This window comes from Scylla paramamosain, chromosome 9, assembly GCF_035594125.1.
Source record: "Scylla paramamosain isolate STU-SP2022 chromosome 9, ASM3559412v1, whole genome shotgun sequence".
Lineage (NCBI taxonomy): Eukaryota > Metazoa > Arthropoda > Malacostraca > Decapoda > Portunidae > Scylla > Scylla paramamosain.
In genome coordinates this window covers 29,225,001-29,250,000 of record NC_087159.1, presented here as the reverse complement: position 1 = coordinate 29,250,000, position 25,000 = coordinate 29,225,001, and the positions used below count along the sequence as shown (strand labels likewise).

General features: G+C 39.3%; 3 protein-coding genes across 18 annotated transcripts in view; 1 reads left to right on the top strand and 2 right to left on the bottom strand.

Moving 5' to 3' along the window:
• LOC135103850 (retinoic acid receptor RXR-like) overlaps positions 1–3,976 on the bottom strand; it is a 57,428-nt gene extending 53,452 nt beyond the window's left edge. For 4 of the 12 annotated variants that reach the window (XM_064010724.1, XM_064010732.1, XM_064010726.1 and 1 more), the window contains exon 1: positions 3,814–3,976. Coding sequence is in view for 1 of the 12 variants with exons in the window: in XM_064010714.1 (XP_063866784.1) it covers positions 3,465–3,468 (4 nt within the window). In the remaining 11 variants the exon portion in view is untranslated. Of the gene's footprint in view, positions 1–3,464; positions 3,567–3,813 lie in introns of those variants that run through there. The other 8 variants (XM_064010723.1, XM_064010729.1, XM_064010730.1 and 5 more) reach the window with 6 other exon arrangements.
• Positions 3,977–4,279: 303 nt separating this feature from the next.
• LOC135103846 (probable leucine--tRNA ligase, mitochondrial) lies at positions 4,280–13,227 on the top strand. The gene is made up of 15 exons (XM_064010696.1): positions 4,280–4,759; positions 5,184–5,275; positions 6,342–6,480; positions 6,848–7,090; positions 7,242–7,375; positions 7,521–8,300; positions 8,754–8,920; positions 9,073–9,246; positions 9,469–9,560; positions 9,919–10,009; positions 10,409–10,508; positions 10,842–10,983; positions 11,309–11,455; positions 12,320–12,388; positions 12,874–13,227. The coding sequence occupies exons 1-15, from the start codon at positions 4,649–4,651 to the stop codon at positions 13,168–13,170; spliced, it is 2,778 nt and encodes a 925-aa protein (XP_063866766.1). The 5' UTR covers positions 4,280–4,648; the 3' UTR covers positions 13,171–13,227.
• Positions 11,533–25,000, bottom strand: part of LOC135103849 (transmembrane protein 87A-like) — a 14,301-nt gene continuing 833 nt past the window's right edge. Inside the window, exons 2-15 of one of the 5 annotated variants that reach the window (XM_064010705.1) lie at positions 23,226–23,384; positions 22,789–22,926; positions 22,135–22,243; positions 21,530–21,730; positions 20,955–21,092; positions 20,518–20,680; positions 19,903–20,014; positions 19,416–19,609; positions 19,046–19,175; positions 18,308–18,448; positions 17,904–17,956; positions 17,373–17,400; positions 16,838–16,897; positions 11,533–13,272 (exon numbers count right to left, since the gene is read on the bottom strand). In XM_064010705.1, the coding sequence (XP_063866775.1) occupies positions 16,856–16,897; positions 17,373–17,400; positions 17,904–17,956; positions 18,308–18,448; positions 19,046–19,175; positions 19,416–19,609; positions 19,903–20,014; positions 20,518–20,680; positions 20,955–21,092; positions 21,530–21,730; positions 22,135–22,243; positions 22,789–22,926; positions 23,226–23,384 (1,608 nt within the window). In that variant the 3' untranslated portion in view covers positions 11,533–13,272; positions 16,838–16,855. Of the gene's footprint in view, positions 16,898–17,372; positions 17,401–17,903; positions 17,957–18,307; positions 18,449–19,045; positions 19,176–19,415; positions 19,610–19,902; positions 20,015–20,517; positions 20,681–20,954; positions 21,093–21,529; positions 21,731–22,134; positions 22,244–22,788; positions 22,927–23,225; positions 23,385–25,000 lie in introns of all 5 variants that reach the window. The other 4 variants (XM_064010706.1, XM_064010703.1, XM_064010702.1 and 1 more) reach the window with 4 other exon arrangements.

Genomic DNA, 25,000 nt, shown 5'->3' with positions numbered 1-25,000 from the left:
TAAACTTAAACGGGCACAAACATAACTACATCTGCTTCAGAAAATTTATGAGTGATATTATTCCCAATCCCTAGTCTAAAAGGTAGTGCACTGATGTATACAAGAGGGCAAACATTTCATGGTTTTATGAATAGCATCATAAATAATATAACTGCAGAAGTGTCTTTAAAGCTATAATAAGCTTTGGTTAAGCCACACCTAGATCACACTGTACATTCTGGTCTCCTTGTTACAGCACGGACACAAATTGGCTTCAGTCTGTGCAACAATGGATGATCAAGGAACTGAAAAACTCACCAAACCAGGATAAGTTATAACACCCTAAGCTGCATTTGCTGGAAAAGGCGTGGAGTGTGTGGCGATATGATAGAAGTATTTAAAATGAATCAAAGGGCCCAACAAAGATATAAATTGGGTTCTCTTTGTCAGGGAGCAAGTTATAGGTTATGCAAATAGTTAACAACTATACAAACTACAACAAAAAATTTTATATAAATAAGAATGCTATGTCTATCACTTAATACATCTATTTCGGATAATCCTTCTCAATTTTGGATAATCCTTTTCGCTTTCTTTTTAGGGACTGACACCTCATTGGCCCTTTTTTTCCTTTTATTTTTTTTTTATTTTTGTCGCCCTTGGCAAAAGTCTCTCTTGCATAAAAAAAACCTGTCTCATTTTCACAACAAAAAAGTCAGATTTGTAGATGCAAACACTGAGAACCTATACTGAAAATATCAACATTCCAGGAATTTCTAACAGAGCTCTCAGAAAAACACTTCAGAGGAGCAGCATGTGTGTCTGGCTATGTCCACTCCAGTGCTGAGGCCCAAGACTGTATGTAGCTGCAACTCACATGCTCATTCACTCAGCTGAATGTTGGACAGCATCTGGCTCAATTAATACTCCCAACACTCTCACCATTACAACTAGCATTATTTCTACTGCCATTACTATTATGACCAGTACTGCTGCTACTGTGGCTGTTACTGCTATAAATACTATCATTGCCGTTGCTATTTTTCTATGAAGGATTACAAGTTCACTAAACCACAAAAAAAATTCACCCAACCACAGTTATATAATTGTACCCCAGTCCACCAAGCACAGGGGTCAGATTCATGTACTGTGTGTTTGGTGTTATTGTTGAAGAACCAAGTCGCATTTTGGTAAGACTGCTATACATATTGCAAAAATAACTTACAGTACTGTCCTAGCAATAATAAAAGCTGTATTCTTTTTTTAGCTGCTGCTTCTAAGCACAGTGTTGTTGGTAATGTGACATGAAACAACTTTTTTTTCTTTTCTTTCCAAATGAGCAACAGCACTTATCTAATCCTTCTCAAATCTCCCTGGCTGTGTACTAACATTGGTGAGAGTTCTGTAAAACTGCTTGAGTTGGCCAACAGAAACCACAACCCAGGGGTGTCTATCTTCCTTGGGTGTTTGCCTCACTGCAATGCAAGACACAAGCCAGCTATGAGCAGGTTTTCAGGATCACTGACAGGAGAGGCTCTGATCTCAGCACAGTCATCATCACCTCAGAGTACCATGGAGCAGCCCTTTGTATGGTGTTCAGGGAGCTGGTCCAGGTGTTGCTTTCACCACACCTGAGCCAGTCCATCAGGAGGCCAATCCAGTGCCAGAATTTCAAGAACCTCAGTAAATCCAATAATGAGTTCTGCTTGTTCTGTGGTAAGGTGGATGTGCTTGCCTTGCTGCTTGCCAGATGCCAAGGACAGCACAGGTCACCTTCCTTCCACCATGTCTGCAGGATCTTGCTTGTGGATCTCAAAGCAAGCATACAGAAAGCAAGATTTGTCATTTTCACATAAACAAAGAAATGAACTGGTGCAGGAAAGGCACAATAAACATTCTGTATCTAGTGCAACACTTCAGAGTGAGGCACTTCGGCAACACTTGGCTACAGGCACTACAGTTACTTGTGTTTTCAGTGGCAAAGGTGGCAGCTAAGTGGTCACCACAAGGATGTCATGACACTGGTGAGATGAGTTCAAGTCCTACTGAGAGCTGACCATTTTCCAAGTTATAGCGGAGTGGCTGCAGAATACCCACTCCCCTCCTATCAGGCCTGCCTCTCACTGTGATTGCACTGCTGGAGAACAACATGAGCCTCTGCAAAGGAGTAACTCAAAACATCTTGCCTGCACCACCACAGGCACCGGCCAACCATCTAAGCCTCCAAAGAAAAAAAGAGGACAACTATCTGAGCCTCCAAAACAACAAGTTACAGCAGGATTGCCTACTGGTGCTATGGGCAAAAAAAAAAAATAAAATAAAATAAAATAAAATAAAATAAAATAAATAAATAAATAAATAAATAAAATTAATTAATTAATTAATTAATTAATAAATAAATAAATAAATTAATTAAATAAATAAATAATTAAATAAATAAATATGAATAAATAATAAACAATATTAAATAATAATGATAATAATAATAATAAAATAATAATAATAATAATAATAATAATAATAATAATAATAATAAAGAAAGTGCACTCTTTCACTCAAACTGAGTCTGATAACAGCATCATCCTTATAAAGAAAAATAAATAAATAAATAAAAAACTGCCAGATGCAAAAACACCAAGAACAAGGAGAAAGAGAGAAGAGGAAGAAAGTGACAAATTACTGTGATATTGAAGTTGAGGTGAAAGAAGCTACTATGAGGATGGTGAGCCAACACTTCACACTGCCACCCAGCAGGTCAACATCTTGTAGTGTGCATTGCCGGCAGAGTTGATCTATTAACAAGTAAAGGGAATTTTGTGGACAGCAGTTGGTTCACTTGGTGGGCTTCCCCTGCAGACAGAAGCAAAGAAGCCACACTCAGCTGGTGAAAAAAGCTCTCACAGACAAAATAATTTTATAAAGCACTGGCCAGCATTTCTGCTGCAAATTCCCCATCTGTAAGATAGGAAACACGGTGCCCTTCATCCAAAACTCTGATTTGATAATATTGAAATAACACAAGCATTTTCATCCGAGGGCTGTGTTAGGTTAGATTAGGTTAGATTTACATTAATGCAGTTAATTAATTTCACTGCTGATCCCTTCATGGTGTAATCACAAATTTGAAAATTAATCATATTTTGCCCGGTAACAAAGTCATTCTTTCAAAATTAGTAGTTAGGATAATTTCTATGATGCCCCTCAGCATGATTCAAGGTTCCAGGTCCACAGTTTAGTGTTTCTATGCACTGAGAGTGTTGTGGTCATGCCCTGGCTTGAAGCTTTGCAAGTGTGACACCCTGGATTGAGGAAATACAGTTGTTCTTTGTGGTAGCTCAACCTGGGCTGGCGCATCATCTGTGCAGCTCTCTGTACTTTTGTTTGATTTATGTAAGAAGCACTCTGGCTAAAGGCAACAAAAAAGTCTGAGAAAAGATCTAATGAAGGTGCCAGTTCCCAGAGTAGTCAAAAACAATTATGCATACTCATGAAGAAAAACGTCTTGAAAGCTCCCTCAAGCCACAGGCAGGGGGAGGTGTAGGAGTAGCCAGGGAGCTCCTCGTCCCTGCCAGGGTGAGGGGGTCCACCTGGTGACAATACCAAGTATCAGGTGAAAGGTAGGGCATGGCAAGGGAAGGGAGGGAGGGGAGAGGGGAGCCACCCTGCTTCTCTTCCCATGCCACGCCAGGTCAAAGCCAACAGAGGAAAGGGGAGGGAGAAACAGTGCCTCCGCCCTCCCTGGCTACAGCTTGGCTACACTGCTGTGCTGGGAGGTTGGGCTAAGGTGTTTCTCCCTCTCTCCCTCACCTTCCCAGCACGCTCAGCAACACTCACCTGGACTCTCTTCAGGAAATACTGCCGCCAGCTGTCACTCGCCGAGGAAGTAACGTTCGGAGTAAAAAAAAAAATGTTAGTCAAATGGGTAGTTAGAAGAGATTATTGACAAACAGAGAATATAAACATGGCCGACCACCATCAGCGTTCATGTCTGCCTGCCGCTGTGTCTACCTGCCTCACAGTCATTCATTATCTCCAGGTGTTGCGATAGCCTATTTTTTCGTTGAATACAAAAATTCAGGGGATGATTTAAAACCATGAAACAAGACATGTATTTTTTTTTCACTCTGGTGACAAATGAACGCTCGAGTAATAAACAAACGCACGTGATTCCTTATGTGATGTTTATAAGGAGGGATTTGCCCACAGTATACCATGCTATACACATACTAGGCACATAATAAAGCCATTGGTTAACTATAAATAAAATTCATGCAAGGATTTGCAATGGTTTTCATCTCCACAGTGAGCCGAACTCTCCCTCTGGATGTAAACAAAAACCCTGCAGGAGTGTCCTTACCTGCGGGAGTGCAGGCCGCCCTTGTCCTGCCACCTGCTTGTCTTCTTAAGTTTGTCTTTTTGACGGGGGTGACTCAGCCTTTTCATCTTGTCCTGTCTACCTGCAGGTAGCGGCGGCTCAACCTATCAAGCCTGCCGGCGGCGGCTCAGCCTCCTCGACCTGCTCTGCAGAGGTGCAGTGCGGCTTATAATGCAATGCACTCTCTCCCGTGCATAGGTGCACTGTGACACTGTCTTACTGTCACTCCCGTCCACGTGTTGGTGCACTGTGGCACTGTAGCTCTCTCATCCCAGGGAAGGCTGAGCCAGAGATATGGGGCGACTCTGGTTCGCTCAAAAATTGCTGTCACACAGAGGAAGGCAGTTCATATTTAGTTACTGTCCAAGACTAATTTACAGCCAGACTGGCGTGTGGCCCATCACAGTAAGTATTTGCGCGCATACAAAGACCAGTAGTAGTAAATCTGGGTGGTTAAGATCATACCATGCAGGAGTTCACGAGTGTAGTAGCTCTCATCTGTCGGTATCCTATGATAGTCATTAATTTGCAGAAAACAATATAAATTTAGGTATTAATTATTAATATTGCATAACAGTACAAAGATATGTGTGCTCACCATCATACTGAGGCAGCTTATCTTCATAATCATAATTTTCAGAGGCTCCAAACATGTGACCTACCAAGTCTGTATGTATTAGGAAAACTGCTTTAATCCCTGCTTGTTCACCATCTGTAGCAACGATTAATCATTGTCTTCAAGATGCATAGCAGTGTGTAACAACTATTGGGTGAGCTTACTCTGAATGCATGTCATTATTATGTAACTGTCAGAAAGTGAATTTTTCAGGATGATGAACTGAGCCACAGCACCAAGAAGGAGATTGATGCATTTTGGAAAGAAAAATACAAAAGATTTGGGCAAAAACCAATAGAGGATAAGTAAGTATGTCTTACTTTTTATCTTTTGATTCATTGTACCGAGTAGTGATGCATTTATCACACAATGTAACAGAATTCTTGATTATTTTATATTTGGATTCCTTGTTATACCAAAGAAAATAGTATTCGTAATTTACATACAAACTCTGAAGTGAAGACATGCTTTCATGAGATCTGTTCAGAAGCATCTAACCTTTAGCCAAGGGGCAAAGAATGACTTACCTACTCTTTTGGGGATTCTAACTAAACTTCTTCATAGTGTGCCCTTTATGTCTCCACACACTCAGCCCATCACCTCTTCCATCACTGGAAACATTTCTGGAAGTCTTATTCTGAAATGGCTCCCAGGTTCACTTTCATTCTGCATGATGTCACCTCATCTCTTGAATTAGGATGCTTTCAGGTGCATCTTCAGCATAGGGAACAGCCAGAGTCACACAGCACCTGGAAAGTAGCAAGCCTGAGAAACCTGAAGAATTCAGTGATTGGCCAAGAAGCTGGATCAGAAATGCACTTTGGCACAAAAAAACAATTTTTTTTAGGATCAGACAATTGACAGATGCCTCATGACAACATCCCAGCCCATTCTTCACAACTGATCCAGTATTTCTTGACAGACCATCAGATTCCTCAGGTTTACTAAATTTTAGGCATGGCTGCTTGGGATATCTGGCTGTTCCTTAAGCTAAAGATGCGGGTGATAAGGCCGAATTTCAGAGCTGAGGGGAGATCACTTAGAACACTGTCAGTAGCTCTTTGTCACCAGATTATTCAGTGAAAAAAACCTAAAGTTGATGGTTAACATTAAAATCAATATGTATGGGGAAGATCACTCAGAACACTTTCAGTAGCTCTTTGTCACCAGATTATTCAGTGGAAGAAGATCCAGAGTTGATGGTTAACTTTAAAATCAATGTGTATGGGAATTTCACCAAGGAGAAAGCTTATGGTAGGTAATATTGATATGTGCATGGTAACATTCATAATGGCATGTACTCCACAACGGGACTTAGATGAGCTGTATACCAAGACTTTGTGTCGTCAGAATATTTATTCTTTCTTCCAGAGATGATGGAGGCAGCCAGGGGAAGAAGTACGTGCTTTCCATGTTCCCATACCCTTCAGGAAAACTTCACCTGGGGCATGTTCGGGTCTATGCCACCAGTGACGCCATGGCCAGGTTCTACCGCCACAGAGGCTACAAGGTACTGGCTCATGGATATAGTCTTTGACTATACAGCTTCGGTAGCTAATTATTTGAATTTAAGGAGGTCTCTACATGTCTGTCCATTTTTCAGTCTATGTATTTGCTTTTTCTCTTTGGCAATACTTATTTTGTGAACAAGTTTCTTCAGCCAGTGGGAATCCTCAAAAAGGACAACACTCAAATAGACTATATAAAGTCATCCAAATACTGACCTTCCTAGTTTGCTTCTATAGTACATATTAGTACATAAATATATATATATAATTTATCTTATCCATAAAACAAACTGAAAATCTTTAGCTCCACTGATGGAAATTACAAGAGTGCAGGTTGTGAAGGCCTCAACAACACCTTTTCCATTCCAGGTGGTCCACCCAATAGGATGGGATGCTTTTGGCCTGCCGGCAGAAAATGCTGCCATTGACAGCAACAAGATGCCTGACCTTTGGACCCACACAAATATAAATCAGATGAAGGAGCAGTTGCAGGAGTTGGGATGCAATTTTGACTGGCACCGTGAGTTTGCCACGTGTAACCACAACTACTTCCGTTGGACACAGAGCCTCTTTCTGCGGCTGTTCCAAGCAGGACTGGCTTACCAGAAAGAGGTGTGTGGTGCATGAGGTGTTTACCTTGCCATTTACAAACACTGCATGGACTATCAGGTGTGGTACATGAGGTGTCTACCTTGCCATTTACAAACACTGCATGGACTATTAAGAAATTAGCTGTGATGGTGATAGCTGATTCCTCCCACAGGCAATGGTAAACTGGGACCCAGTGGACCAGACGGTGTTGGCTAATGAGCAGGTAGATGAGGATGGCTGTTCGTGGCGGTCAGGTGCAAAGGTTGAGCAGCGTTACCTCAAGCAGTGGTACATCAAGATCACCAGGTGCTTCCCTCCCTTCAGGCTGTGCAGTGTGCTCTAAAGTTTGTTATTAGAATCCTGCATATCTTATGTACTGAAAGATGTAGCATGTATTTGTTTATAAGAGAGAGAGAGAGAGAGACTAAGTAATATCCACTTTGAATTTCAGATTTTCCAAGTCACTATTGGACGGCCTGTCAGACACAGCACTGGAAAACTGGCGTGACATCATCAAAATTCAGCGCCACTGGATTGGGGAGTGTGGAGGCTACAGAGTGGAGATGGATGTGGCAGAGGAGGGCCACAGCAGTGCTGGGACAAATCAAAGATTGCTACCAGCTTCAAGACTGAATCTGTGGATGACACAGCCAGAACTGCTCCATGGCATCAGCTTTCTTGGGGTTCACCATGGCCATGCACTTGACACAGAGGCACACAGGGGGCACTGTTGTGGTGGTCACCAGCTACTCAAGGTTCATGCCATCTGTCCCCTCAGCCAGCGGGAAATTCCAATAATAATGAGTGACAGTCTGCCATACACCGAAGATACAGAAGCTTATGTGGGCATTCCTTGTGTTTCAGAGGAGGACAGAGATATTTCAAATAACTTTGGCTTCACAGTCCCACATGTTCTTGAGAATGGCAGATTAATGAATTCAGGAGAGCTGAGTGGCCTGTCTCTTGCAGAAGCAAGGGGGCAAGTCACTCAAAAGCTCATGGAGAAGGGAGCTGGAGGATTCCCAACCAGTGCCAAACTGAAGGATTGGCTCATATCTCGCCAGCGGTACTGGGGCACCCCCATACCCATTGTCCACTGCCCCAGCTGTGGACCTGTGCCTGTACCTGAACACCAGCTGCCTGTAGAACTGCCTAAAATCTCTCACTTTCCAAAGAGAGGCATCTCCCCACTGAAGGAGGCACATGCCTGGCTGAAATGCTCCTGTCCAAGGTAGGGCCACCCATTCAGTGACAAAGCAGGAAGAAATGGTGAATCACTCAATTCTAGGAAATTAAATTTTGTAGACTTTTCAGCCTTACTTGAAAGTCTTATGGACACGGGTGTAGTGGGAAAATTATGTAAGAGGGATGTGAGTATTAGAGTATTAAAAGAAGGAACACAGACAGGAATAAATGTAGCTTCTGTTATGGCCAGTCCTTAATTGCAGTTCTTAGAAACAGGTATCAGATAGATAGGGTTCTTACAGACAGGCATCAGATAGAGGTAGATTAAATGTCTCAATGTGCAACAATTGTCAACTATTTCTTGGTTCATCTCTTGTCTACATTTATAGTAGGATATAAACATAATTGCAGATAGATTCCTTGATTCTGAATGAATCTCTGATACCTTGCTCCTTCACCTCTCCCTCCCTGAATCACCAGTGATTGCCACATTCCACAGGTGTGGGCAGGAAGGTCAACGAGAAACAGACACAATGGATACCTTTGTTGACTCCTCGTGGTACTTCCTTCGCTTCCTGGATGTCAACAATGAGGAACAACCCTTCAGCTTCAAGCTTCAGGAGACCTTCATGCCAGTTGACCTTTATGTTGGAGGAAAGGAACATGGTGAGTGACTAGAAGTTGTCTGTCTGCCCTTAACCCTCAGTGTACATATGTTGCTGATAAGACTTCAACACACACCTTGACATGCAGGCTCAACATTGCACTGAGATGAATGTTATACATCTTGATCCACTGCTGATGACATTGTTTTACAGCTGTGCTTCACATGCTGTATGCTCGATTCATGCAGCATTTCTTGGCCACTGAAGGTTTGGTGAGCCACTGGGAGCCTTTCAAGAGATTGGTCATGATGGGAATGGTGATGGGGTTGGCATACAAGGTGAAGGACTCTGGCCGCTATCTCACCAAAGACCAGGTGGACTTCTCTGGTTAGTTGTTCATGACTGTATGCTTCCCATGTATGTAATGCTACACACCTTTGACATCAGAAACCTCCACTCACTCCTCAGTCCACATAATATCCACCTACTGATGGTTCAGTTTATTATTCTTTCTATTTAAAAGCATGAGTGTGAATCATACATAGACTTCTGCCAAATAAATGAATGAGATGTTTACTCTGGTTTTTGACATTCACTGCTTCCTTACAGTGAAGCCACCAGTGGAGCTGGGCACAGGAGCACCCCTTGTTATCACTACTGAGAAGATGAGCAAGAGTAAAAATAATGGCATTGATCCTCAGGTAATCTTTCCTTTCCACTGAACTGTGAGTGGAAGGTCACTGGCCTCTCATGTGCTACCTGTAAAATTAAAACTGACATTTGGTCAGTTTTCATTCAGCAAAATCACATTTGACAATATGATTCCTTTCATTATTTCATATTTGACAATATCTTTCCTTTCATTGGTAAATCTCAGCATATTTACAATATAATTAACCAAAGGTATTTCCTCCTTTACCAAAATGTACAAAAGTTTTACTTGTTATGCAGTCAAACCACCAATATATTGTTCACCTGTGTGAGGTTCAATTATAATTTTTTTGCAACAAAGGAATTATTACTTTTGGTGCTGTGTAACACACACTGGCTCATCAACAGAAAGTGTTGGAGATATACGGAACAGACACCACAAGACTCCTCATGCTGGCAAATTTTGCACCAGCCTCGGCAAGAAACTGGTCTGAGGAAAGTAAGACCTAGCTCTTTGTTTGAAAAAAAATTACAACAAATTTGACCTTAGTGTTCATTACAAAACAGGAACATAGAAATCATACTATTCAAAGTCTCATCTCTTGGCAGTGACAGTACATGTACTGCATACAAAACAGTGATGCCTCTATCCTTAACAGTATATAATAAAATCCAATTATATGAACTATACTTGTACTTTAAACTTTATAAGAACTTCATGTAGTATAAGTCACAAGTAGCGTGGTGCTTTTTCTTACAAATTCCAGTTTCAGAGGCAACTTACCATTTTCAGGGCCTGATAATTTTGGGTATACTTCTTTGACCATCCTTTTTGCAAAAAGTTAATGTAAAGCTAAATGTTGTACTTGAATGTTTTTATATTTGACTACTCCCACAGCCTTCCCAGGCATCTTCAGTTGGCAGAATCGTCTGTGGATGACAGTTACTGAGTTTATTGATATCAGACAAAACAAAGACCCCAACTTGACCTGTATCAGGTAATTAATGTTTCACATTGGTTAAGACTTGCACAAATCCTTCCTAATTCCAGAAACAGATGTCTGTTATTTGAAATTTCATGCTTTTCTGATATGGTGTAGACCAGAAATGGTTTACACCACATCCTGAAGGTAAACAGGTGAGGTACGAGTATGTGTATGGAAAAAATGTAAATTACGTTTCTACAAAAATAAAATAAGCTATGACAATATGAGATTGGATTCCACAATGTGCACTTGATCAACTTTTCATCAGTACTGAATGCAGTCTAATCAGAAGATAAGTATAAAGCAAATTGTTACCCAAGACTTCCATCCTTAATGCCTTCATAGTGACAAAGAGAGGAAGGAGCACGAGCAATACCTGTGGAATGCACGCAACCATGCCCTCAGCAATGTCACCTACATCATGGAGCACACCCATCAGCTCAACGCAGCCATCTCTTTCATGCAGGCACTCACCAACAGCCTCAGGGTACTGCGACTTTACTGTCTTTGGGCATCACAGTCAGTGGATGATTATAAAGTTGTGTATTAAGGTTATGGTACCGTTTATTTATTGTATTTATTTTTTATTTGTCATTTCTTTTGTGGGATTGCATTTCAGTTTATCACAGAACTACAAATAGTTGTCAGATACTCTTTCCTGTATCAAGGTTTTAGCTTTAGCATTAGAGCTTTAAACTGTATACCATATTAGTTATGTTTCCAGTTTGGCATTGCATTTTTTTCCAGGCCTTGCATTTTCAACCTTGTTTTATAATTAGATGTGTGTATGTTACCCTCCCACTCCTCCTCAGAAAGTGCCAAAAATCTTAATGGTGAGTGAGGTGTTTGAACATGCACTGGCAGCTCAAATCATCATGCTTTCCCCAATAACGCCTCACTTTGCCAGCGAACTCTGGGCTGGATTCTGCAGTGTGGTGACTTGCTCCTCTCTTCAGAAGGTAATGGCCCTCAGGTCTATCTTCAACCTCCAATCAGGAATAAAAATGTTACTGCTAACAACACATAAGCATAATGTATTTTAACTGTTTAAGATCTTTTATTGCTTTTGCTACATTGGACTAATATTTTTGATTATATACAAGAAGTGTATTTTATGGAATTTCAGCACTATTTACACCATGGGTTGGCATGCAGATGTTGGCATATATTAAGTGGGCTTGATGTTTTTTTCTCAGTTCTGATTTTTTTCTTTTAATGAAATGGTGTATCTCAATTTTTTGTTTATCTAATAAACTTATGTTGTACAGCATTTTGCAAAATGCTGTTGAATTCAGTCTGTTTTAACAAAGGATTGCTGTATTATGAGTTGATCACTCTTTGTGTGTGTATGTGCAAGTGTGGTGTCCAGGGACACTACTTTTGAATGAACAAAAGGATTAACACTGAACTTATTAAAAATTGATACAAATTTCAAAATCAAGGCTATTTTGGGTTCAGCACAGACCAAGTAAACTGCATTCTCAGAACTGGCGAGACCTTTCTACAGTTTGTATCACAATTGATCTGTAAATTAGCTGAAGTTAAATGACCAGCTGTTGAGTAGACTAATCATATCTATATTCTTATCCATGAAAAGTGGTCTACATGTCATGAAGAATAGTGATAACTACAGCTAACATCTGCCTAGCATGACAGCCAATAGACTGTTTTTCTTAATCAAGACCTGACACTAAGAAATATTATTGCTATCTGATGAAGCAGAAATGCACTCATTCTTAATGGTTAGTTATAGTCTATAGATAAATACATGACAAGTGTCATAACTGAAAACACACATGCTAATCCTAATTTTTGATCTACAGGAAGTATCCCTGATGAACCAGCCATGGCCAGAGGTGGACAAGGACTACCCTCTGCCTCTTAGATACTTTGTGAGTCACGTTCTTTCCAGGTTTTATGTTGTTAAATTTGTTCATAGTCATAAGTACACATAAAAGAGTAACACAGAAGTAAAGAATAAAGATTAAAGATTTATGATGTAAGCAATGAAGAGTTATTGAGAAGGGTTTGTGGTATGAGCAGGATGGATGATGAATGTAATGAAAAATGTTTACAAATTTGGTATGTCTGTTAAGAAATGAGTATGAATGGGTGTCAAATGTAGCACCTTCAAGTGGTTTGATCATTTAAAAATTACATGACAGGATGACATACAGTAATCATTGTTGTGGGTCATGTTTGCCCTGAAATGGGAGGTCAGATTTAAATTATTGAAGAAAAGATGGTCAGCAGATTAGATTGAAAGGAATAATGAGCACTGGAGTGGAATGTGGATGTCTGCCTGCACTAATTTTGTATTCCTTAAAATCAGATTGCTGGTATTTACTGCAGCAAATATAGTTGATGATGATTGCAGATCCAAGGGGAGAAGCCGCAGCAAGTGAAGGTTCCCCGGAGGATGTTAGACCACCTCAGTGCAGACCAGGCACTGCAGCTGATCTCTAAGGAGGAGAATTTCCAACAGTTTCTTCAGGGAAGAACAATAGTAGACACTCAGCTGAAAATCCTTCCTGGGCTGAGGGCCACTGTGTTCTTCACCTACAGTGTGCATGATGTGGCCAGAGCCAAAGAAGAGCTGAAAAAGAGGAAAGAAGAAAAGAAAAAACAAAAACTGGAGAACAGGATGATGAGAAAGCAAAGAGCAGTAGACTGATGTACAGTAGGATATGTGTATATTACTAGCCTTCAAGATTAAATTGTTGTTGATGTTTTCCTTGCTTTGAGGAATCCCCCCACAGGAAGGCTGTGGTGTAACCTGTGGGAGATGTGTCACACACCATGATGTTGGTATCATAATAATCAACTCAAGAAAGGTAAAAAAATGTATAACACAAATTATTGTTCTCACATCTATTCTGACAACTGGAACTCCCTCAAAGAGACAGATCTTAGCAGAAAGCTTTCCATTTACTTCTGTTCATACACTTCATCCTTCACTTCCTATACCACCATCTCTCTCTAACATAACTGACACCAAAGATAAATGTTCCTTTCATCAATGCAGCTCAAAGCTGTTACTGTAACATTGTCTTTCATCCTATGTAAAATATTGATTTTAAATTCATACTTTTTTCCTATACTTTCTACAAAAGAACAAAGGAAAATCAGTATGCACTGTTTTAACCATCATTCTCACACTGCTGATATTTCCCAAAAGAATCAAGTAACTGAGATAACAAACAAACAGACACACACTATTGGTAATGTCAAAGAAATATGACCTGGAAATTATGTTTTTCAACAGCTTATTACCAAATAAGTAAACAAAATAGGAAAACTCTCAAGCTGTTATAGAACATAAAAGTAGCATTTACTTATTTGAATGAAGAGATGAGGAAGAAGATAACTGTTATGCAGATAAAGAGATGAGGAAGAAGATAACTGTTATGCAGATATGTCCAAAACTCAATGTGCAGCAATAGTGTGGTCACCATGAGGAAACTATAAGGATATTGGGGCAGGTACAGAAGACGGCAACCAAAATGGTACCTATTTTCAGAAACCTACCATATAAAGAAATTGTTTAAGTTTCAGGTCCCACTCTTAGAAGAGAGAAAGGAGATTTAATTGTAGCATTAAGAATGATGAAGGGAGTGAAACAACTAAACAAGGATGAACTTTGCGCATAGAACAAAATGAAGAGGGAAGAAAGTCAAAAAAGGACAATTTGTAAGCCTGACAATAAGAAGCATGGATTTTCAAAAGAAGCACTGAAGCCTGGAATAATGTGGATCAGAGTCGTCCATGCAAGAAGTACTTATCACTTTAAGAAAAGTTGAATACTGATGAATATGAAAACGACAGAATGAGCATAGCTCCTTTCCTGTATGTCACAACTAAGTACACACACACACACACACACACACACACACACACACACACACACACACACACACACACACACACACACACACACACACACCATTAGACATTATAATATGAAGAGCCAGGCCCCAACATTAGTAGCACATAAAAATTCAGTGCTCTGAATCATCCATGCTACAGGCAGGGTAAACAGGCACTACATGAGCCACAAGGCACTGTGGCAAGTTAAACAAGCTGCAAGTGTGATATACAAATGAGAACACTGTTCAGTGAGTAAACAACATATTAAATAGTATAAAACAAACCACACTTACTGCAGCCATCCAAACAAAAACTAAAGTAGATTACAATATGCATTGGGGGCAGCACAACACAAGCTTGGTTGAAATGCTGTCATGATAAGTAAGTACATACACCTAAAGCAAGATAAATAGAACAGTTCACCAGTCACAGCTATAATGCATCATTAATCATAACTGCACAAGTTCTTACACAACCCATGTCCAGTATGTGTGCAATAAATTACACTTAGATGTGTCATGCATGACAGATTAAAATCATAACTGAACAGAACTTCAGTTACTCCTCAGCCTAGTCATAAGAATAATTCATTACTCTCTCTGAGCAAGAATATAACAACGCCTAGACGTAAAACTTTAAATAAGCCTGAAAGGAAACGTAGCTACTTAAGCCCATTTCTGATATTGGTTCAGGTAAGTTACAAGGAGAGCCAGGAGTCAGAGGTGGGCAACAATTCAAGCATCATATATCTGAATATCAAATTGTCCATAATCTGGCAAAAATAAATTGTTTTATATTATACCATCTTTTTATATAACTGCATGCAAACACTATTAACACCAATATGATACTTGGTGAAAATCCTCTTAAATATATGTACAAGAGCATCTTTGTTAAATTATATACATCTTGTCACAACTTAATCTACTACTACCAAACCTTCAGTGTCTATAAGGCCTGTCATAGTGGCAAGGGGCCATGACTTGTGAGAGTTCAAGTTTCATGTAACTATGATTGGGCTTTTTCAAAACCTCATCTCAGTGAGTAATCTAAAGTTAATAATACCAGAGAGCTCACCTTAACTCCCTTCCCATCAAACTCCTCCAACAGTGATATACACAGTCACTAATTAAATAGTTGTGGGACCTTGCTGGTCACTTGCTTTTAAAATGCCCACTTTTGTAGCTGAGCACAGGTACTTCAAATTATTATCTACATTATTAAACATGGACTCCTGTGTACTATTCTTTGAAGACTGGCCTGCAAATTCCCCAGGCCTGAATCCCACTGAGAATCTGTGTATTATTATCAACTTGGACTTGCACTTGCACATCAATGACTGCCATACAGCTTTAAGCCGTGCTTCACTACCTCTGAAGTTCTACCCACAACAACGCCTTGTGGTCCTTGCTAACAACCTCCCTGCATGTTTGGAAGAGTATAGGAAGCACAAAGGTATGCCCATAAAGTACTAGTTATAAGATCAAGAAATTGTGATGGTTCTATTACGTTGTTTATATTACCTTATGCAGCAAGGAGGCAAAGTCTGGCAATATTAATAACAAGCACTGTAACGGTAATCCTTTGTATAAAGAGACCCTACTTCATACAACAAATGTGACCGCTACTGGACCCAATCCAAATTTTTAAGTGATACAATCTATGTTAAGATTAAAGACTTCAGGCTGTTTTGTTACACATAACAAGTAACTCTCACATGTTAAAAGTTACAAAAAAAAAAAAAAAAAAAAAAAAAAAAAAAAAAAAAAAGAAGGTATCAGAGAACACAGTATTTTTTGCAAGAAAACAATACTGGTTGGTGTCAAATCACTGTGTCACAACACACACACGCCTGTATATCACCAGAGTAAAATATGGGGAAAAAGAAATTTAATCCAGTGCAAATGAGCAAAAAGGAAAAGGTATGAAGAGAAGAACCATTCAAAGAAACAGATGAATATATACCAGCAAGGAATATGGGAGGGCAAGAGGTGTGTGAAGGATATGTTTGTAAAGTGGAAGAATCCAATTTGTTTTACATGAAAATGGAAAAATAAAACAGAAACAGAAGTTTAAAAAATAATTAAATATCTGAGAACTTCAAAGAAATTAGTGAAATATCAAATAAGAACACTTTCAGAAAGTACTTATAAGTGATTTGGAACTTAAAGAGCTGCAAGAGAGGAGAGACAGATATGACAAATTATGGAGAAAGAAGAGATGAAATAGAAGAATGCATTAAATAAATACACACACACACAAAAAAACACACACACACACACACACACACACACACACACACACACACACACACACACACACACACACACACACACACTATATTATCAAGGAATTAACTTTAAATGAGGTCCTCTTGACCTATGACACGAGGGGGCAAGATCCAAAATCCTCCTTCACAATAAGAAAAAAATCATACAAAGTCAGTAATAATAAAACTTGAAAATGGAATTCACCATTACCAGCCTTTGCATTTACTGCATCTTGGAGACCTCAAACTTTGTAGTCACAATTTCCTGAGGAAGGAAAGAAAAATGAAATGAAAACATCATCTCATGAAAAAATGCATTCCACATAATTCTTTTTGGTCATTTTGCTCCTTTTGGGGTCCATTTAAAGGCCAATGATGGTTCATTCATCAATGCAGGATTCTAATCTAAATGGTAACAGACTGTTTTAATCAATACACCTAACATTATTTTTCTTAGCTCTTCTTTCCCTTCCTTTATGTTCAAACCATCTTATATACTCTATTCTGCTCATTCAACCACTCCACAGTTACTCTTTGGGATACACCACTCTATTATAAAATATTTTGTTTTCTTATTCACCCCTGCCCACCTAGCTTCCACTGAAATTAGATTGACTACTGATGATATGTTTTTTTTAAATATATAAACTATACACAGCTCCAGCACTGCACTCCACACCCTAACACTGCACTCAAGCCTCAGAAAGGTTCACTTATAACTCACAATACAGTAGCCTTACCTCCTCAGAATCGAGAATGGGCAGCACTCTGAAAAATAAATGGCAAATACATAATAAAACAGCATGGAGCATATAAGAGATGATTATATTGCACTGCTAAGTTGATGAACAACAAAAGTATACTTTTTCTTTTCTTTTATTGCCAAGAATCCAGTTCCATGCTAAGGAATTTAGATGCAGTCCTTCACAGAATCCAACAAAGTGGCCCATAAGTTACCTTATTTTATTCTTTAACAACTGGCTTGTGATTCTTTAACAACAAAAGGTCAAGGCAATATGTCTATATCTAAGATTCGAACAATGATATTGTCACTTCTCTATCAAAAATAAATATTCAACCTCAGCTTTGTGAGATCAGTGGTGCAAATGACATGCTGCAAAGTCTAAATATTGCACTCAAAAGCAGAAATATTACAGTAATAAAAACAGAGCTCGAGCAATAATTTCTTCCCCACTGGTTTTAACAAAATGTGCATTCTTCTCTGCAACAAAAGATGAATAGTGACCTCAACAATAAACAATTTCACTTACGGGTCAACAAAAGAAGATGGAATGTTCTCTTCAACCCACTTCAGGTCATCTTCCTGCAATACAACAGCACATTAGCAACAATAGGCACCTCTATCCCACAAAGACTAAGGCAAGGCCATTCCTCCCTGACAGACAAGTTCATACCCTATGGGAATATTTTGAACAATGATCTTGGGCTGTGTAACTATAAAAGCCACAAGCATTTTCCATGTAAATGATCAAGATATAGCATTTTAAGTTATCATTTAGAAGGTGAAAAGAATATATGAAGAATGCATAAGCAGCACACTAAACAACACACAGTTATCCTTTACAATGTATTTGAGGAGTTACTGAACAACCACTCTTCAGATTTCTTGTCACACAGCTCCAACATCATACACTTTCTTTGTACTGACACTTACCACCGAGCCAGACTCCTTGGGGGAGGAGGAGTGGGTATTCCTTTGTTTCATGGTGTCTGAGATGTCTGCCATCAACTTCTCAGATTCCTCTTCATCATCAGCATCAGAGCCATCCTCAAGCAGTATTGAGATGGCAAATCGCTGGCAACAAAAGAATGTTAACAACTACATCTCACTTTATAGATGCTGCACTATTCACACACACAACACACACACACACACACATAGAATGGACATGTATACATCAACTGATAAGCATATGACATGTCAGGACAACCACAAGCTGGAGGCTAATACCTACATTATAGACAAAAATTACATGAGAGCCATGTTACATCTATTTCATCATCATTGTTATGCACCACATGATTACATACAGACTTACACCTAATTACAAACTGGTTACCCATGGATCACAATAACTACCCATGGAATTACACCCAAATACATACCACTTACCCACATTACCCACAGAATTACACCTGTCACCTGAAGGTAGAAGTAATAAGGTTTCATATGCCAAGCCATGTCATCACTGATCAGACAAACATTAGCAGATGGGGAGCAGCATCTCTGGTGAAGCTGCTGGTCTCCCTGTTATCCCTCCAGCAGGGCATAACAATCACCATTACCAAGATTTAGGGGTGGAGTAACTGATAGTCAAGAGGAAACAAACCACCCTCTTGTTGCTAGTCTGAGGTGGAGTCCTAAAACAGAATAGGTGGTCATCCTACTGACCTGGTTGTTGTTTGAGGGTCGCCACAGAATCATTATAACCAGCAGGAGGATGGCAAAAAGAATGTGCCAATATGCATCATCCACCCAGAATTCCTTCCAGTCAGTCAGGCAACTTTCAAACTCATGGTACCTGCAGATTATATCAAATGAAATATAAACAATAAATAATGATACTGTCTATACATTTCTATAGAGAACCCTCTTTAGTGTTTTTTAGTGGACAAAATACATGTGCAACCTTTGGTAAGAAAAAAATCCTATGACTATTTGATAAGTAAATATTGTTGAGCTAATTACATAAAAATAATGACCTCTCAAAAAAGTGGCTGCAAGTCTCTAAAAGACTCCATTCACCTGATGAGTTACTAACCTGATGGACCAAATCATGAAAATGACAGAAGCAATAACAGCAAAGGTCAAGGTATTGGTGAAGTGGGTGTAGAGAGACAGCTTGACCAAATTGTGGCGCAGACGTAGTGTGCGGGTTGTCTGTACCATGGCTGTGAAGATCCAGAAGCAGATTGCTGCCTCCAGCAATGACAAAGGCACTGAGGCAAGTTGATGCTGTGGGAAGGACATATGATAATGTAAGTATCAAGGAGATGTATATAACTAAATATGTCAATTACAGATGGACAGTGAAGTCATGGAGGAAACTATAAATCAACAAAAGAGAGAGAGAGAGAGAGAGAGAGAGAGAGAGAGAGAGAGAGAGAGAGAGAGAGAGAGAGAGAGAGAGAGAGAGAGAGAGAGAGAGAGAGAGAGAGAGAGAGAGAGAGAGAGAGAGAGAGAGAGAGAGAGAGAGAGAGAGAGAAAAAAAAAAAATTAATGAAATAAAGAATAAATGCATCACTGACCTGAGAGTTGTTGCGTGGCTGAAGGGATCGAGTGCACCCCTCAATGCTAGCCAGCACAAAGTAGATGAGACCGACACCCACCACACGGTGCAGCACAACACCCAGCCTGGGTCTGCAAGGGCAAACACAAACACTTACCATCTAACAAAACCTTTAGGTAATGGTCTCATACATTATCTACATAGCCATAATCCTAACACTGTTTCCTACATCGAATGTGTCAGGGAGTAACAATATAATATGCATTAAAAATAATAAATAAATAATCAACTAATTGAAAAAACAGTTCAGACAGCAATCAAAGAACTCCCCACTGAGTCTCTTAATTTCCATGGTACAGTGTTTAGTTTGCAGCCAAAGGTTTGTGGGTTCCCTTCACTGGGAGAGTTAACAATCTCTCATAACCCTAATTAGTGCCGTATGACTTTATCATTGCAGCACCTTCAAAGTAATAACATGACTCCTCAAGTAAGCATTATTTCCACGTTCACTGATACATCCACATAATTTAAGACCTAAGAAGTCAAAAACTTTTTACGAGAGATGTTCCTTGCTTACACTCCTTACACAGGTACTTTTGAGGATGTGTTTTAAGGGACATCCTCCACAGCTTACTTTACAATTCCAAAGCCGAGTGAGACAATGATGATCAACATTCGTGCCAAAGTCCGCTTGGCACATGACACCAACTCTGCTACAATCAGAAGCCCAGAAACACTGTAGCCCCGTCCATTGAGACTGCTGTATTCTGCCGTGAACATTGACATTTCCAGCATGCCTGAGAGAAAAAGATACTAGCTGAAAGAAGAATGAGATGTTCCAAGAAGTAAGTTGTAAGCATGAGCCTCTCGACCTTGAAAGCAACAACTGAAGTGCAATAATATCTACAAAATTGCTTCACAGGACATATCACCATCACACATAACTACAGACTGCATCTTTAGTTTTAATACAAATCCACCCCTAAAGGTACTAATACTTACTACCAAAGGCTTACTATACAGGTTTTATCATATAACATTAAACAATGAAAAATTCCTCACAGCTCTTACCCAGAAATATGACAGCTCCTATCCAGTACTGTACGCGGAGCAGCTCCCTCCAACGCATGGCAGAAATGATGAGCCACACAAAGCCATACACCAGGTACACAACACACATGGCCCCGTAGAACCCAAGCAAGGGCCAGTCTGTTCCACAAAAGATGGAAATGTGTGTAATATGAAGTGTATGTATTCTTTACAGACTAATCTTTTGTCTCTGAAGTACCTTCCCATCTATGACTTCAAGCTATCTTAACCTCTCACTAATTACAAGGACATTCCTATCCCAACTTTTAAAATTAATAAAGGATCACTCAGCTAATCCAGCTCATTTTTCACATCTTACTGCCAAATTATGGACAATAATCTTAAACAACTGCCACCATCTACACTATTTTCAAAAGGCTTTAGACTGTGACAAAAGTTTTTAAGGGTGTTTTCTTGCTTCTAATAACAGATTAACATGATTAACATTATTAACAGGAGAAACACTCTTCAAAACCTAGCTAATCATCTCTGTGGCCTTTGAAAATAGTCATGATGTTTGAGCTGTGTCTCTGAATATGGCTCCAAGTCATACTTACTTGCAGCTGAGAGGTAACCATAGTCACTCTTCATCTCAATATCAACATATGCCACATAGGAGACATTAAATATAGAATTATCAGCTGGAGTAATGTGTATATCCAGCAGGTACACCCCATCAGTGGGAACAATTGTCACGCGGTGGTTTGTGCGTGCATGGCCGCCTAAGCTGATGTCCGAGGATGACAGATTCTGAGAAGCTGTGGGGGGAAAACTTGTTATACTGACTGGAACATTCATTTGTCATTCCCTTACTTTAGCATCAGTTATAAAAGAAAAGAATAATCCATAATAGCTGAGGATATTTAAATATAACTTTACTCTGAAGACTGTAACTCCTTTGCTCTCCTCAGGTTATTCAGTGATTTGTGATTAAAGCCATGGATGCCAAGAAAGCACTGTATATATATATATATATATATATATATATATATATATATATATATATATATATATATATATATATATATATATATATATATATATATATATATATATATATATATATATATATATATATATATATATATATATATATATATATAGGGAAAGCAGCAGACAGTTTCTCTCCTTGATACACCAAAGAATACAACTGCTACCTCACCTACTGCTCCAGGAGCTGCTCCTGCTTTTGCTCCTTCCTGTGTTTCATGCTCTGCCTTCTCTGTTGCTGTATCACCCTTGTCAGTCATGGAATCAAGTGACACATCATCCTGCACAACAGTAGAAAAGAAATTCTTAAAAATTGATTTTACAGCTGGAGAACCTGCATCTGACATGGTAGTATTATATACGCCAACTAAAAATAAAATTCCGAGTTGGTTACCTCAGCATTTTAAAACAGGGGAGTTACTGGTCCTTTGAAAAGTATACATATATGTATAGTTTAAACACCTATTTGGAAGCACACACAAAAATTAAAGAAAATTATAACTGCTAACATACAGCAAAGGTATTAAAATTAAAACTGTCATGAAACAAAAAAAGTCTAAACAAATTGAGAGGAAGAAAATTAAATTCTCACAAAAAATAAATTATTATTCAAAGAGTTACAAAAATACAATCTTTCACATCAAATGGTCAATGACTGAACTTCAAATACAAGCCTTTATCACAATAAGACTGCACAGCTTGTAACACTCTACAATCTAGTCTCACCAGTGGCCAAAGTCTATACATGCAGAAGGAAAAAAATGTATGAGCAAATTATGGAGCAAGAAAGCATCAATAAAGGGCAGCATGAGCAGTTAAGCCTCACCAGAACAATGTTGTGGTCGCAGGGATAGATGGCCGGCTCCTTCATGTAGTAGGCAGTTTCATAACGGGTGCCATTTGGGGTGGAGGGCAGCTTACCAGGTTTCCTGAAGTACCACATGAACAGCTCTTCCTCTTTTCCCTGGTGATAGAAGGAATGAAGCATATTTATCATCATCATAATCATAATTTTGAAAGGTAAGATCTATTCTTCCACATGTCATCCCTTGTCACCATACATAGTAACTTTTAGCACAGAAATCATACAAAGCAAAAAAAATAAAAGACTGCATTAACAAAATATCTCACTAAATTATATTCAATAAAATATTATATCAAAATGTTAGTAAAATTTTAGGAACTGATTTGGTTTGCATTATTCATAAGAAATCCCTGCCTGTAAATATTTCCTACACAACTAATACAAACAATGCCGCAAACCTTGGGGAAGGAGTACTCATTCCAGCATGGCGTCTTCCTCAGTAGCCAGGAGATGGAAATATTGAGAGGCCTATTTTGATCTTCTGGGTCACACTTCACTTTGATGTTGATGCGACTGCCTTTGAACAAACTTTTGGTGACCCCAACATATTCATGACCCTACAAAAATAATGGTTGTGTTAATAATCCTCATAGCAAAATGTCCAATAAACATCTCTGTTGCCATGTATTAGATGTAAAATAAAGAGTTAAAAGATATCAATATATGGAGTTATATCAATTTTATTTATGTTTTTCTCAGTTGTAACTCTGCTTTACCCACAATGATTAGCCAACCTGACTGTGCCCTGTTTTCAGAAAATGCATACTTATTTTCAATATGTCATCAGACATCTCATTTTGCACAACCCCCACAGCAGCTTCACTCTTGATAATGAGCTCAATGTTGATGGATTTGGTAATTTTCTTACTCCAGGAGCAACGGGATCACATATATATGTACTTGATACAATAATACCTATAATTCTACACTTGCACATGTAAGACAAAAAGGAGGTATCTGAATTTATTAGCTCCTGTTTTGTTTTTTTCTTTTAGACTAAGTAAATATGCATGGAAGTTTACTACCAATATTTGGTTTACAACAGACTGAATAGCTTGAGGCAATGATTAATATGGAATTTCATCTTAATTGTAGTACTGGTTGGTGTGAGAAAGTAGCAGGAATGCTAACCTCTTAATTAAACCTGTGAAGCACTGGTAAAATTATATCATGTTGAGTATTCTTGCCTGAAGAAAATTTTGCAGTATCTCAAGGCTTGTAAGATGGTAGAGGCTCCTTACTGAGGTATTACCTAAGTGTTCCATAGGGTTTGAGACCTGCAGGGATATTATTCCACACAGGTAGTGCCATACAAGTGTATCTTGGTATTTGTCTTGCAGAGCAATACTAATTAGTTTTCCCTAAAATCTTCCCATTCTGACCACTTTCCTCCACTTAAATTACACACACCTCTGGCTCGTTACCAAGTGGGAGTTAACCGTTAACCCCATAAAAGAATTATATGTGATAATTTTCCCAAAACCAGGTTGAGGAGGATTTAGGATAGGTATAATAGTGAAAAGGGGAATGGAAGATAAAAAGCAGTCTGAGTGGAAGAGACAGCCAGTCAGAGGAGGAATGAGGAGGAAGAGAAAAGGATGTGGCACAGGGCACTGTGTTAGTCCCTTGCCCTCTTTCTGGCTCCAGCCTGCACCTAGGACAGACCTCCCCACTCATACCTGCTGTGCTAATCCACATGGTCTACCCAGTGCTCCCAACCCTCCAGCAGACACAGCAAGTGGACACAGAGGACATAAACAACATGGCCTGGCCATGATGCCAGGCAGGCAGACACAGGGAATGACAAGCCTTCTACTACCCAAGCACATCTAGTGGCAACTACTGTGGCTTGGAGGTAGTGGCAGGCACAGCTACAGCTACCATAGTCACCAACTTCCACCCCAGACATGTCCTTAACCACCACCGCCACATTGTGAGGCCACCTAACCCCTCTCTGCTGGGGTGATGCCTGCCATCTTCTCCTTTGGGAACACCAGAACCAGCATCACAACATCCAAGCACATTTGTCCACCCACCACCATTTGTCAACCCACAGCTTAGCAATCCTGGGTTCTTGTGTCTCCTGTTAGATTACTTAGGCATTGTTCCTCCCTCTACTGGTCGCCATCCAGAGCATGGGGAATAATTAGGTAGTGTCATCCCTCCTCAGCCT